The sequence below is a fragment of the Rutidosis leptorrhynchoides genome, chromosome 3 (genome assembly GCF_046630445.1).
Source record: "Rutidosis leptorrhynchoides isolate AG116_Rl617_1_P2 chromosome 3, CSIRO_AGI_Rlap_v1, whole genome shotgun sequence".
In the NCBI taxonomy this organism is placed as follows: domain Eukaryota; kingdom Viridiplantae; phylum Streptophyta; class Magnoliopsida; order Asterales; family Asteraceae; genus Rutidosis; species Rutidosis leptorrhynchoides.
Window position 1 is genome coordinate 100,002,734 of NC_092335.1, and position 16,658 is coordinate 100,019,391.

The following is a 16,658-nucleotide window of genomic DNA, read 5'->3' on the forward strand; positions in this document are numbered from 1 at the left end:
GGGTTTATAGAAATTAACAATTTGCTAAAAGAAAGCTAAAGCTAAAAACATATAATGAGAAATTGAAGTGTTGGTGTATAGAAAAGTACTAGTAGTAAATATGCGATAAAAACACATTTTCTTGAGGCGACCCTTTTTGTTTCATGAGAAATTCAAGTGTTGGTCTATAATGCAGGACTTAGGTTCATGTTAAGTATTTTATCGCACTCAATCAATTGGATATAAGTATATAGTAGGACTTAGGTTCATGCAGGACTTAAGTAAGCAGATACGGAGTAGTATTAACTAGTGGTAGTAGTATATATAGTATATAGTAGTATATTAGTATATCATCAATCATCATCATCAATCATCAATCAATCAATCATCATCATCAATCATCAATCAATATAATAATAAGAAACATAAAATGATACGTAGTACTAATTTGCAGAAACTCTTATTATTATTATTATTATTATTATTATTGTTGTTGTTGTTGTTGTTGTTGTTGTTGTTGTTGCTGTTGCTGCTGCTGCTGCTGCTGCTGATGCTGCTGCTGCTGCTGATGAATATGTATGTAACTCAAAAAAAATCAATATCCATAGTAGCATAAATGCATAGCACATGTATGAAATTCCAAATCTCTAGGCGCACCAAAAATGACTTGCAAAAGTTCTTCAATTTGGGTTGTGTGCAGCAGCAGCAGACGCTGCAATCACTTGTCTTAGTTGATCGTTATTAGCATTAAGCCGAGTAATTTCATCAATAAGCATCTCATTAAAGGTTTTCTGCCATTGGAGATCAAACTCCATCACTGCATACTTTCTCTCAATACTCATTCGTACCTCCTTTTCTTCCTCGTTGTCCTTTTCAACGTCACTAATAAGTTTTTCGGGTCGAATGTTTGTCCATCCTCCTCCTCCAACTGTTTCTTCCAAACTTCAAATTTTTCCAACTCCCCAAAAAATTTATCCAGGTCGAATGTATCCAGTTCTTCCACCTGCAATTTGAGTTGCCCAACTGTTTGACTTGCTTCTTCCAGCTGCTGTTTCTTTTGTGCGATTTCTTCGTGTGCCTCCTCACATTCTTTACTCTTTTTCACTAGTTCCAGTGCATGTTGTGTTTTGGTCTTATCCAGTTCTTCCATCTGCAATTTGAGTTGTTCAACTTGTCGATTTGCTTCCTCTAGATTCTGTTTCATTCCTGAAATTTCTTGATGTGCCTTCTCTCATTCATTACTCTTTTTATTGAGTTCCAGTGTATGTTGTGTATTGGTCTTTTTCAATTCTTTCACCTGCACTTTGAGTTGTCCAACTTGTTGATTTGCCTGTTCGCATTCATTACCCTTTTTATTCAGTTCTTCCACCTGCACTTTGAGTTGACCAACTTGTAGATTCGCTTCCTCTAGCTCCTGTTTCATTCCTGAAATTTCTTCATGTGCCTCTGCACATTCAGCACTCTTTTTCTCTAGTTCCAGCGTCATTTTGTCCAACTCCTTCTTTAAACGGTTCTTGTTTAGTTCTTGAATTTGCTTGTTCAAGGATATCTTTTCAGAAATCAACAGTTGATGCTTTGTTTCCATTATTTCCATGTCCTGTCTCCCTTTTACCAGATCCGCATCTTTAGAGCGTAGGCTTGATCTTAACTCAGCAACTTGTGCCTTCAGAGTCTTGATCTCCTGTGTTAGAACTCTTTGACCAATTGCATCTAGTAAACTAAACATTTTTTTAAATCTGCGAAGAAATAGCATATAACATCAATCATCAATATCATCAATATTACAGTAATACGATACCTAGAAAATTTCACAAAATTTTTTAACTATTGTTGTTCTTGATGATGTTAATACTAATATGAACAGTGATTCTTTAAAGATTACCCCCACAAAGCTCATAATTAAACCCTAGAAACATCAAGAGTATACACCATTCATCAATTATTCACTGTACTGTGTTCTTCAGTCTAACCATTACTATATTATTAGTGATTCTTCAAAAATTACCCACAAAACTCATAATTAAACTCTAGAAACATCAAGAATATATATACACATTCATCAAATTAATTATTCACTGTAATCAAATAATAACAAAACATTGTTCTTCTGTCTAACCATTATATTATTAGTAACTCATTAAAGATTACCCACAAAACTCGTTATAAACCCTAGAAACATCAACAATATACACATTCATCACTGTAAAAAATATAAAACAAACCAGTGTTCTTCTGTCTAACCATTACAGTATATTATTAGGGATTCTTCTAAGAGTAACCACAAAACTCATTATAAACCCTAGAAATAATGAACATCAAAGTATATATAACAATCATACCAACAAGAAGAACATCAAGATTTGTTCACTCACAGTTATCATTTCATGTTCCTTGAATATGTTGCACTGATTAATTAACTTTAACTGTAAAAAAAGAAGAAGAACATCTTTAACTGAAATTGTACCTATCAGTAGAATCTGTTGGGTTGAAGCAATAATATGTTGATTGCAGCTTGCACAAAGAAGTACGTGTGATCAGTAGGAATGATCAGTAGATATGTAATGGAGTTTCTTTAGAGAGAAATTTGAAATTGAAATTGAATCAGAAATTGAAATTGAAATTGGGAGAATTGGGGGAACTAATGAATGAATGAACAAGTTGTTATTATATAGGGGGGAACGTTTGAAATGAAATTGTGAGAATGGAGGCTGTGAGGGAAGGGGGGGAAATATGGTTACCGGTTTTTGTCGTTTCCTTTAATTAATTAACTTTTAATTATAATTTTTAAAATAAAATAATGTATATATCAATGGAAGTTTAATACAGTAATTCTTTTAGTCGATGAAAGTTTACTACTAGTCAGGTTATATTATAGAGCTAATGTTTGCAACAGAATGCTAATAAACTTCGTAAACGGGTTGTCTTCCAGGTATAGGCGATTTGATGTGGATCCATTTACGAAAGGAGAGGTTTCCTGGAGGACGTAGCTGAAGCCGCGTGCCGATGGTCGTTTTCGTGTACTTGAGAAAATTAATGATAATGCGTACAAGATCGAGCTTCCGGATCACTTAGTCTATAATGTCTCGGCTACGCTCAATGTATCCGACTTGTCCCCATACCATGGTGATAGAGATGATGATCTAGACTCGAGGTCGAGTCTTAACAAAGAAGACTGAGAGAATGATGTAGAGTCTTGTCAACGTGTGGGTCAAGATGGTGTTGGGCCTACGGTTGCTAATGAGCCTACGGCTACTTATGGATTAGGCCGAGCTTCGAAGCAGGCTAAGGGATGGGAGTCTTATTTTACACGATTGGAAGTAAGGAACAAAAGGAGTGGTCAAGGATAAATACAAGAAATTGGCATTTGGTAAGGATTAAGTTTCCTTATGTTTATCTTTAAATTCTAAGCATCCCCTGTTCAACGAACCTTTAAGTTTCGAGTGAATTCTTAGATTAGAACATGGAAGAACAAGACAATATTGGCACCCTTAAACGAACCCGTGATGGCTAGTTCACCTTTAACGCCACCAACTAAATGTGTCTGTAGATTCGAACTACGAACAAAGACTACTTAATGTAGAACACGGTTTCTGGATTCGTGGTTGGAATGATTGCCTTCACCGATTCGGTGGCTCCACAAAACACACGATAATATATTAAGTTCTAAACAAGCAGAGCTCGAGAGAGTTTTTTGAATTTTAAATGAGTCGAGCTCGAGACTAGTTGAACTCAAGCTTGGCTAAGCTCGTTTACACACCTAGTTAGTATACTTCAAATAAATAAATAAATAAATAAATAATAATAATGCAAATTATTAGACTTAACACTCGGTGCACATATTCAGAATCAAATAATTAGAGTTGCTCATATTCAGATACTCAAAATCAACTTAGTTAGCTATTCAATAGAACCAGTTTTAATATAGTTGCTCCTACAACCGAATCAGCTGGTAGTTGTAATCACTTTCACTACAGTCACCTGAAAATGCAAAAAATTGGATATCCACTTTCATAAAAATGCCAAACACCCCTTTAATTACAGCCTACAAACCACCAATACATTGTGCTAAGTGCTAACTATTTTTTTCTTTTTTCTTTTTTTTTTTGCGCCCATTGTAGCAAAGTCAAAATTTAGTGGCGATTCCAGAATCGAAACTCAATGGGGTCTCGATTTTTTTTTTCTAGTACTAATTATATTTAAATGTTATTTTAATAGTTATTAACCTTAAAAAAACCTACATCCGTGGTTTTAGATTTGGCTGATGATAAATCCACACACCACCAAATTGATGTTTCTACTAAAAAGTATGCATTAATAGTTGTACAGTACATTTTGTTAAAGCATACTTTACTTTTTAGTGGAAATATCAATTTGGTGTGTGGAAATATCAATGGCCGATTGATTTAAGTGTAAAAGACTACTAGTTGGATGTGATCTATATAGATAAGGGTAGTAATAGGGCTGTAATGTTAGTCTTCAGTAGCGGAGACAGGGAGGGGACAGAAGGGTGCTCAGCCTCCCCCAATAGACCCAACTACAATAAAATATTAATAGTCGATCTTCAATAATTTTGACCAAGCCTCCCTCAATTATTCATCTAAGAAATTACAATCAATATTTGTAATATCAATATTCCAAAACAATTTTTTTTTTAACTGAAATATATCGTACAAATTTACTTTATTAGTTCTTTACATGAGCCATAACAGTTTTAATCCTGCAAATCTTAGAATATTTTTTATTGTTCAATAGTTACTAAAGTTTCGTAAAGTATTTATCTATGAATTAGACAAACAAAAAAGATATAAGTAGGAAGTTTGCCTCTTTCACTTTTATTTGTACAAGATTATTTGGTTTGCCTGTATTGACAATCTTTGGAGTTGTCATTAAGAATTTTATTAATGCGAAAAATGGTGGTACATGAGGTGTTTATTTTTTTAAAAGTGATTGATTTTTATTAATGTACAATTCTTTCTCTCATGTCTTAATTCCTTAATGACAACTTAAGGTTGTCATTTGAAAATTCCTAAACGATAATGACACACAATCCGAAGTATATTATTATAGAGTCTAACCATAATTTTATTCACATATAACAAATTTTAACTTTTGAACTATTATTGATACGTTGTTTCGTGAAATAATGGCTTGGCGTGTGCATAATTAGCAAATTTTACAATTATTTTTTACATAACTTGTGTATTTGGTATATAAACAGTTATGATTATTTACTTATTTTCTCAATATAATAAGTTGTACTGATGTGTGAAAAAAGTTGTAATGTAATATATAACTGTCGAGTAAGCCACCTCTATCGTCAAATCCTGGCTCCGCCCCTGTTAGTCTTAGTACGGTATAACATATAATTATTTTTTCTAAACATATGAGAGTATGTTAGAATATTAGAATTATTACTTTTTTTTTTTTTTTTTTTTTTCTTTTTTTTTTTTGCAAATCAGACCCGTCAAAATACTTCAAGTCTTGAATTCACATGTATAATGTAGTTAATAAAATTCGAATAAATGATGGAGGGTTTTTTTCTTGAGTTAACTCGGAGACGAATACGGTAGGGGATATATTAACACTTACTTACGCGACTTAATCGATTATTTCTTCATCGTTTTCAATCATTCCTTAATCACCTAAGATATGATGTGCCACTAAGAACATTTAAACCTAACACCTATTTTAATATTGATTTAAATTGTAGAATTCTCAAACCTCTCTAAATCTAATGAGACAATACATAATTTGAGTCACTACTTTACTTAAGTAGACCATAACATGTAGTCAACTACTTCTCATCTCTCTATAGATTTAAGTATTCAATATTTAATTCAATCATCCAATTTTGCTAGATGACTCATCCATAACAGGTAGTGACGGTTTACTGAATTCGGGTATTCTTACTGTGACGGGTCGTCGAACGTCCTCTCTTTTAGAATCGAGAATCGGGCGGGAAAGCGACTAGGACGAGATATTGTCAACGCCAACTTAAAAAAGGTTGCGCCTTAGTTTTTATTCTACTTTTGTTTTGTTGTTATCATGGTTTATAATTCTTTTATTTAGTGTATTTTTGGGTTAGTCATATTGGTATAATCGTGTTTCCTTGTTTAGTTAGTCTCGGTTTCGATAGTTTGGTCTGTTTGTAGGGCGAGGCTCGGTTATAGATAAATTATGCTTTTGTTTTTTCGGTAGCTTTCTAGGTTCGAGCATTGTCCCGCTTGTGTCTTTCGTTTGTTGAAATTTTTTCTGAGAACGTCTCAGTGCACTAATGTTCTATCGACATGATAAATTTAGAAACGTATGATAAATTTTGTTTTATCGTTCGGTGCACTAATGTTCAATCAGCATGTGACAAAATGTGTGCGAAATTTTGAATTTGTCTCTTACTCCATGCCCAAAGTGGCTCAATCATATATTATAAATAGAAATATTGATGAACGAATAACACTAATCACTATATGTAGAAGGATAATTCACTGTACACAAACGTAACATATTTAAGCTACGTTTAAAATTACTATATACTAGTATAAACTTTTAAATTCATTTTAATTAACCACACATGCTTGTCTGACTGGCTATCGAGTTATTCAATGAAGCACATCATGCGGATTTGATATCTGGTTAGAGCACAAGGTGTCCGTGTCTATTTTTCAGTGTCCATTTTTGACACTGAAATTGACTGACAGTGTGTAAGGTGGAGGTGTCCACAGTGTTCATTTCAGTGTCAATTTCAGTGTTCATTTTTTATTTTTTAAATTGATTTTCAAATATTGTATTTAACTAATCTAATTTAAAAATAAAATAATTAATTAAAATTCATAAAATAAACTATTACATTTATTAAAATTCATAAAATAAACCATTACATTCATTAAAATTCATAAAATAAACTAATACGTAATAAAATTCGTAAGTCGTCTCGAAGATCCCACAAATGTTCAACCAAATCAGATCGTATGCCTTCATGCACTTCTTGCACGAGCGTCGCACCTATCGATCCAAGTACGTTGTATATGTTGAACGGACTCAACTACCCAATCATTCTCAGCAAGGTTGTATCCATTGTCTTCGATAATGATGTTGTGTAACACGATGCACGTGTACATTAGTTGTCTCATTATATTCACCTCGTAAGACCGTGCAGGTTGCTGAAGAATATGCCAACGGCCTTGTAAGATCCCAAACGTTCTTTCAACATCTTTGCGAGCGCTCGCTTGTTTCTTTGTAAAGTAAGAACGTTTTTCTTCAACGGTACTTGAAAATCCCTTAACAAATGTCGCCCATGTTGGGTAAATACCGTCAGCTAAATAATACTCTCTTCTGTAATGAACCCCATTTATTTGATAAGGAACGTCGGGCATTTCCTCATTAAGCATTGAGTTGAACAAATCACTAGTGTTTAGCACATTAATATCGTTGTTTGAACCCGCTACACCAAAATACGCATGCCAAATTCAATTATCATACGAGGCGACCGCTTCAAGTATAATAGTTGGGTGACTGTGATCGCCTCGCATAAACTGTCATCTCCACGCAACCGTACATCTTGCCCATGCCCAGTGCATACAATCTATACTACCCAACATGCCCGGAAAACCATGAATCCTTTCATGACCTTCATACAAACGGTGAATGTCGTGTAAAGTAGGCTCTCTTAGGTAGACGTTAGCATACAAAACAATGATACACCTACAAAATTTGTGTAGAGATTCCCGACTAACTCGTTCAGACATTTGAAGATACTCATCCAACGCATCCGGTGTATAACCGTATGCTAGCTGACGTAGTGCGGCTGTCATCTTCAAATGTGGGCTAATACTCCACTTACCACGTGTATCTTGTCTTCGATGAAACCATCTAAAATAATGCGGCAATGGATTTGCTGAGTAGCTTAGAATATCATTCATAATCCTAAGAAAAACACGTCGCCGCATTCGAAATCTTCGTTTGAAATTTTCATCCGTATATTTGCAACCCTCGTTAAAATAATCGTCCATCAAACGATCGTGTGCTTCATAATGATTTCGACGTATATAACGACGTGAGTTAACTTCTTCTTCAGCAGATAAATCTTCAAGTACGTTTAGTGTATAGTTTGTGAACGAGTCGCCGGAAGTACTCGAAGAAGACGACATATTTTGAGAAGAAAAGATAAAAAAAAAATTGATAAATAAGATAATTGTGTTGAAAGGTGAATAAGAAAATGGGTGTGTGTGTAAAATGAAAAAATATGGTGTTATTTATAAGAATAGGAAAAAAAAAAAAAAATAGGAAAACTAGCCGTTAAAAACGGCTAGTTTTTAAATATTCAAAAAATCAAACCGTTGAAGCCACTGTCGGATTTGGGATATCGGAAATCGACGGCGAGATCGACGCCGTGCTGGTGTCGGCCGACCGTCGATCTTGGCGTCGATATAGGAGGACGGTGAAAAAAAGTTATGGGCACCGGGTGCTCTTATGCCAAATCATTCAGAAAGATAGTGTGACAAGAGGGTGCGCATAATGCTTAAGTCACCCGGTATCTGATTACGCGCTCGGTGGTCTTGATTACCCGATGTTTTATCTTCTATGAAGGAGCCAATGTGCTCATTCATAAGGAGTTTACTCGGTTATCAAAAAAAAATATTGAGTTGATAAAATTACAAAATTTTAATAAATCTTTTTTAGACCAATCTTTTCTATTTAATTTTGATATCCGTGTTTACTATAGTAACTTTAAATTATAAACATGTTACGATTACTTATTACGGTATTAAACTATACTCCGTTTATGATATGTTCAAACACGTTAATATAAATATAAATATATAAATATTAATATATACTAAAAAACGTCTTACAAAAAACTGCTTATCTTAATAATTTATTAAATATTTCATTAAATGAAGAAATAATTTAGACAATTTTTAAATATTTAAATATAGTACTTCATTGTCTCATATTTATTATCCTTAAACAAACAACATACAGTACAATTTAAGAAATATCATAATTAAAATGTATTTTTATTTATTTTTCAGTTACTCCTTCATTTTTACCTATCTTTCTATCTTATAAGTATATTTTAAAGATTCATAATAATTTTATCTCTTTATTTCTATCAATGTATGAAAATGAACAATAATAAGAGTATCCTTTTATTTTACCTCTTTTTGTCTCAATATAATATTGACTAGACATGGAAAAATCAAACGGGATAATTATAGGACTAACGAACCATATTTTACCATATCCAAAAATACACTCCGTATGTGAGTGCCAGGTAATAATGCAGAGTGTTGATGTTGATACTTGATAGAAAGCAAAAGTATTAGAATTAGAATACTACGAGAGTATTAGAATATAAATTAGTACAAAGACCAAGAAGTTAGAAAGCAAGATGAAAAGATGTGAACTAGAAATTAAAAATGGCTAATTTTATTTATATTTTAATTACAAAAATTAATTAAGTTATGGACTAAATCAATAATGGGTCCTCATCAATCTCTCTCTTCTTCTTCATGGGTTAAAAAAGTTGTCTTTTGACCCCCACAACCGTCCACCATCATCATCAACCCTCCTACCGTTTACTTCACATTTTATTGATTTTATATACACCTATTTTTCACACAACCTCATATGCATTTAATAGACCTTCCTCATTAATGAACTACGTATAAATTAAACTCCCACTAAAACCCCTTGAAAAAGTTTCCATTTTGATCAAGTTTTATCAAAGTTACAAGATATGGGTGCTTGTTTGTCAACCACAAAAATTAGTGGCGCCAACAGCAACACACCCTCTACCTCCGAACATCGCCGGCCGGTAACTGCCACCGGAAAACATGGTGAAACTGGGACACCCAAAGAGATCCAGAAAAGGAAAGGAAAGAGTGGTTCAAGAAATGGAGTAATTGCTTGTGGAAAAAGAACAGATTTTGGGTATTCAAAAGATTTTGATAGTAATTATGCAATTGGGAAATTATTGGGTCATGGTCAATTTGGGTATACATATGTTGCTATTGATAAAGCTAATGGTGATCGTGTTGCTGTCAAGAAAATTGACAAAAATAAGGTAACTTTTGTTTTCTGGACTATAGTTGACCTATTTTTGCTTATGAATTTTGATTGCATAATAAAAAATGTAAGTTACTGATGAATTAACTGACCCAGTTTGTTGAATTAAAGTTTGGTCTTCTTGATCCAGAATATATTTTGATTTGACTTGGCTTTTTTTATACTCGTAGTTCAGTAGCATCTGTTATAAGTAGTATTTTCCTTTTAAGTTTTGGTCTTCATGATCCAGAATATATTTTTTATTTTGATTAATTATTTAAGTTCATCACTTTTGGATGATCAGAAGTTGACTAATTGCTTGAATCATGCTTCTGTTTGGAATTTGACCAAAATACGTAGTTTTTGCCAGAAACTACAAATTATACAAAATTCACATATTTTTGTCTTTTTTGTTTGATGTAACACAATAAAAATATAATTTCATTTCACCAACATAAGTAGTGTAGTTAGCAAGTGTGAATGTAACAGTTTGCTACATTTTTATTGCCTTTTTCAACAGATGATTCTTCCGATTGCTGTGGAAGATGTTAAAAGAGAAGTCAAGATATTGCAGGCTTTAAGTGGTCATGAAAACGTGGTTCAGTTCCATAACGCATATGAAGATAACTCCTACGTGTACATAGTTATGGAGTACGTTGTATAAAGTTATCACCTTTTTATTCCAATGCTTCAATTTAATTACCAAGAAAATAACTTTACAGTTATTGGTTACCATTTTCAGGTTATGCGAGGGTGGTGAGTTGTTGGACCGGATTTTGGGAAAGTAAGAACTAAACTTCCATCTTATTCATAAATGTTTACTAATAATGGTATCATTCGAATATAATATTGAATAAATACTTAGTTTAAGTTTCTTGTATTTAGGAAAGATAGTCATTATTCTGAGAAAGATGCAGCAGTCGTCGTACGACAAATGCTTAAAGTTGCTGCAGAGTGCCATTTACAAGGTTTAGTACACCGTGACATGAAACCAGAGGTACTAAAACTCATTACCGATGTCTTATATTGACCCGTTGTTCTAGGACGATAATAACCTTCTTTCATTTTCTTAAAATATACAGAATTTTCTTTTCAAGTCAAAAAAAGATGATTCAAACTTAAAGGCTACAGATTTTGGTCTATCGGACTTTATAAAGCCAGGTTTGTGTTATATCAACTCCTGCATTTTCTTTAAGTTGCTTTGTCTTTTTCCGTCATATTTGGATGCTCGTTTTGTAAGTAATCGCCTTGATATTCAAAATTAAATAAATCAGTTACAATAAAAAGGGTTGTAGTTAAAATATTTGGATTTGCATATACTTTCCACAATTTATTGAAAATCTTCCTGTTTATATACTCTACTATATATATCAATGTTGAAGTATTTGAAACAACTAATTAATTAGTTTATTTTAATAATAAATAAATCCAATAAAATTTCTGCCATAACTGTGTTTATGTCATGAATGTAGGAAAGAAGTTTACAGATATTGTCGGCAGTGCGTACTATGTTGCTCCCGAAGTATTAAAGCGTAAATCAGGGCCGGAATCAGATGTATGGAGCATAGGCGTTATCACGTACATTCTACTATGCGGGCGCCGACCCTTTTGGGATAAAACTGAAAATGGGATTTTTAAAGAGGTAATTTAATTAAACATATACACATACTCCACATGTAATTGGGTATTTACTAGATGTTTAACATACCAAAGTTATTATAATATATGATGATAGGTATTAAGAAATAAACCTGATTTCCGACGCAAACCATGGTCAAACGTTAGTGCGAGTGCCAAAGATTTTGTAAAGAAATTGCTCGTCAAAGATCCTCGTACAAGATTTACCGCTGCTCAAGCCCTATGTATGTCTATCTTTTTCTTGTTCTCGTGTACTTACATCTAGAGTTTACGACACTAGTCAAACCTGGTCAAACTAGGCCAAAATTCAGGATTACTCGAAAAATCGGTCAAAGTTAAACTTGGTCAACATCCGAGTACTCCTGAGTTGCCGAGTTTTCCCTAAAAAGTCCTAACCGAGTACTCCCCGAGTGGCGAGTACTCCTTCTAGAAATGGTAATCTTAGACATGTAGAAGGTTAAAATGGTAATCTTTTTTTTTTCATTTAATACGAAGTATAAACAAAATATCATATATGCCTTTGGTTCATTATCTCATTCAATAAAAAATCATAGCTTACTACGTCTTCAATTTTTATAGCACACCCATGGGTTCGAGAAGGTGGAAACGCTTCTGAAATTCCTCTTGATATTTCCGTTCTATCGAACATGCGTGAATTCGTGAAATTCAGTCGCCTAAAACAATTTGCTCTACGGGTACTTATTTATAATTTATCTCATAGTTATTAAATTAATCCTACATAAAAGACTTCTAATATCCGATCTTCTCGTATAGGCATTGGCTAGCACCCTTGATGAAGAGGAGCTAGCCGATCTAAAAGATCAATTTCACGCAATTGATGTAGATAAAAACGGCGCTATTAGTCTTGAGGAAATGAAAGAGGTATGTTTGACTTTGACCTCAAATATCAAGTTAAACTTTTTGTACTTGTACTGAAAATTAGTATGATTTTTTGCAGGCCCTTGCTAAAGACCTTCCATGGAAGATGAAAGAATCACGTGTTTCAGAGATTCTAGAAGCAGTAAGATTGTCTTTTTTGAATGTCAAACTTTTTTTTTTTATGCTTATGGTGTGATTTTCATGGGCTATATTTTTATATTTTGTGATGCAGATAGATAGTAACACAGATGGACTTGTAGATTTTACTGAATTTGTTGCAGCCACTCTTCATGTTCATCAGTTAGAAGAAAATAATTCTGGAAAATGGCAGCAGTTATCTCAGGCTGCGTTTGAGAAATTTGATGTCGATAGGGACGGATATATTACTCCAGAAGAACTCAGAATGGTAACTATTTATTGTTTGAGTTTTTTAAACTTTGACTTTTGAAGTCAAACAGAACACCTTTTGAAACAATTTTGAGTTCTATTTTGAACATGGATATTCGGTTAGAGGGTCAAAATTACTTATATTATTACTAGTTTTAACATGGTGTGATGTCATCACTACTTTATCAAATTTGTGAAGGCAGAAATATGCTCCTTTGACTTCTAAAGTCAAACTAAATCTTTCTTTTTATTCTTCTCATGTTGAGAAACTCCTATTTTTGTTGCAGCATACGGGACTAAAGGGTTCAATAGATCCGCTTTTGGAAGAGGCCGATATTGACAAGGATGGTAAGATTAGCTTGTCAGAGTTTCGTCGGCTGTTAAGAACAGCAAGCATGGGTTCACGAATAATCACATAATAAACATCAACCGAAAACAATGTCGTGGACACTACCAAAATATGGTGGATAAAAGTCAAAAGATTACAAGTTTTCTACCTTCTCCCCTGTTTAAAATACAACTATAGAGACACATTTATTTGCACTTGAACTAATAGTTGTATGTATAAACATAGGTTGTGTTAGTGTTATCTTTTTGTATGTTGATTTGTTTGGTAGTTTTCACAAATGTTTTGGCTCGGAATCGAGCATAGTGTATGCTTGTGTAGTTGTATAAAGTATGACCCGAATGTATGTTTGGAAAACTAGCTGATAGCTGGAGAAATTTGGAGTTGATTTCTTTTTCGTACAAGTGGTTGGCTAATTAGCTTATGTTTATGTAATACAATTTGCATAAAACTAAAGAATTTAATGAATAAAAACTACTACTGTATTTCGCGGCAACGGATTTTCAAGCTTTTTCCAATTATTTGGTTTGTGTAGTTTTGAATTGCGCTTTATAAACAACAGTTTGTACATGATGCAAGTATTACACTGATAAATACCCTAACTGTTTTGCCTTAAAAAACTACTGTATTTCAACTAATTTATTATTCTGCAACTTATATTTACAATAAACTTTTAATAAGCTTATGAATATGTTTGGTGAAACTAGCTAGTAGTTATAAAGTTATAAGTACTTAATGTAGATATTTAAGCTTATTTTTCAAGTTGAAAGTTGAACAAAATATAGAACATAAACAAGTGATTATAACACAAGTATATAAGATTATAACACATACTTAATTTGAGATGTGTTTATGCATCACGATTTTACCTCATACGTTTAATTTTTTTTAACAACTTCTACATAATACATATAGTATAACGGCATAACTGTTTGTTTCACAACTTCGATATATTTATCAAAATTAATACTGTGAATAACATTGATCATTGCCCAATGCCCACTATATATTAATATTATTAAAATGAAAAGTCCCACATTACAAATATTGTGCCTACCAATTGTGATAGAGCACAACCTTCACATGCTTTGTATCTGTTACTTGGCTACAGAACACAACTACACAACTATTATCTACTAGTACTCAAACTATATTATATACATTGATGCTAAGTAAGCACCATAACAAGGTACAAATTATGAGAGGAAAGCTTGAGGATTATGTAGCCACGTATGCCATTCGATAGTCTTCTTTTTACACCTTTTCACGACCCACTCGAATGTCTTAACTTCTATCTCGTTCAAAGCCGTCGGTACATTCCAACTTTTATTTGTAAAGACCTTTTGGTTTCGGTTTTTCCAAATGCCCACTATATTTGGTTACAACAGAAGTTGGCAATTACTTTGTTGATAAATTTTTTTTTCTTTTCGAAAGGCAAGCGGATATATTAGAACTCGAAATGGCCAGATTCAGCCCGTTACAAGGGGACTATAGCCCAGTTACAATGGAACCTGGGTAACTATAGTAAAACTCGAACAATGATACAGAACATACACGAAACAAAAAAGGTGTTGCCGAGAGTGCAACTTTACAAAACAAGCTTGAAACTAAATACAGTACATTAAGGGATTGGTTAGCCATCCTAACCACTCGATATTTTTGTCCTTGATGCGCGAAATAATCCACTCGTAAGATTATAATTGAATTTCCCTAAGAGCCGTTGCTCCATTCCAACACTTTTTTTAGAAGACTTTTTAATTGCGATTCCGCCAAATAAGATAAGCACACAACTCCACTCCAATGCTTGCCAAATAAGGGCACCCACCGGAGTAAGAGAGCGATTACATTTACCATGAAAGGCCTTGTTGATTCTAAGGTTTATGACCGGTCCTAATTTTCACCACTTGTAAACTCTTTCCCAAACATCATACGGCGAACGACAAAATATCATTGAGTGATCAATCGATTCGATGTCATCATCACATAAAAGGCACCTAACGGAGTCCAAGTCAATACCTCTCTTGTCGAGTTCGGTACAAACCGAAATCCGTGTGTTTAGGACCCTCCACATGAAGATTTTCACCTTTTGTGGGACAATATTATTTTTAAGAGTAGCATTTCTCGACCTGTTATCTAAAATCAAATGATCATCACTGAGTCTTGAGAGCTTTTTGGTTGTGAAATTACCACTTGAGGGCAACACCCATTGCCACGTGTCTGTATCTGCATCATGTTTCGCGTAAGAATCTAACAATGAATGAAGGTTCTGTAACTCGCCATTAGCTCGACCAAAAGGAGATCTGACCCAATTCCAATTTGATAATACAAAGGGTAAATTAAGGAGTATTGATGTTCTTATGTAAGAATGGTGTGTAAGTGGTGCTAGCAGTAAAATAATTTACACTCTAAAGCATAAATCTATATAGTACAATAACACGAAAAATTGAGTATACTAATGTGAAATAAAACAAAATACTGTATGACATGTTAGAATTCGTAGGATCCAAACAATACATGTGATTGTGATATTGTCAATTATCAAAGAACTCACACACAACAAACGAATAATTTAAAGCATAAACGATAAATGACACAACAATTTAACATGGTTATATTCCAACTCAATCAAATACAGAGAATGAGTTAGTTCACGAGCACAAATAAGAGATTTTTCACTAATAATTCCACGCACAATATTACAAAAGATTAGAGTTACAATATATAAGAGTAAACACGATGAGGAAACAATTAAAACCGACTTGCTGGCCACTTAGTCTCGCGATTTGCGAGACTAGGCTCGCGATCAGTGAGCCACTTCGAACAAATTTTCGCATTTTGCCTTGATGCCTCGCGATCGGTGATCTCACCCTCGTGATCAACGAGAGTCTTCTTTTCCTTCCTTGTTCAAACCTCTCCCCACCTCAATAGGCAAATTACATATGAAAATATTAGGTATTAATCATAAAACGTTCTAAAAACAACATAAAAGATGTTTCATATATTAACAAAATGAAGCCATGATATTCATAAGAAAAATGAAGCCATCATAAAATCGGTTTTAGACTGTTTTTAGTGGTGTCATTGACGTGACAATGTGGTGGGTTTTCTTTATGTAATATCGGTGACGTAGCAATGTGATTGGAAAAGGAGAAATATTGGAGAAGGAATGATTGGTAATGTGCTAAGGTGGAAATGAAAGTTGGTTGAACAAGTAGTAATAATGATATTAATAACAATATTATACTCATAACCCACGTGATGGAGAGTGTGACGGCCTCGCCTCGATCACGCTCGAAGATTGTAAAGCCATCACGCCCATTAGTGGTGTGATTGGACATTGTGGGTGAGAAAAATGGTCCATCACACTACATTAAATACAATCTTA

General features: G+C 33.6%; 2 protein-coding genes across 2 annotated transcripts; one reads left to right on the forward strand and one right to left on the reverse strand.

The window, feature by feature from the left end:
- Positions 1-6,950: 6,950 nt before the first annotated feature.
- On the reverse strand, positions 6,951-8,123 carry LOC139900241 (uncharacterized). The gene is made up of 2 exons (XM_071883031.1): positions 7,532-8,123; positions 6,951-7,417 (listed from the first exon to the last, which is right to left on the reverse strand). Exons 1-2 carry the CDS (start codon positions 8,121-8,123, stop codon positions 6,951-6,953), a joined length of 1,059 nt encoding a protein of 352 aa, XP_071739132.1.
- Positions 8,124-9,522: 1,399 nt separating this feature from the next.
- Positions 9,523-13,661, forward strand: LOC139896564 (calcium-dependent protein kinase 28-like). The gene is made up of 12 exons (XM_071879209.1): positions 9,523-10,042; positions 10,544-10,674; positions 10,766-10,807; positions 10,909-11,020; positions 11,106-11,184; positions 11,496-11,665; positions 11,759-11,885; positions 12,241-12,356; positions 12,436-12,543; positions 12,620-12,682; positions 12,773-12,946; positions 13,215-13,661. Exons 1-12 carry the CDS (start codon positions 9,716-9,718, stop codon positions 13,344-13,346), a joined length of 1,581 nt encoding a protein of 526 aa, XP_071735310.1. The 5' UTR covers positions 9,523-9,715; the 3' UTR covers positions 13,347-13,661.
- The last annotated feature ends 2,997 nt before the right edge of the window (positions 13,662-16,658 follow it).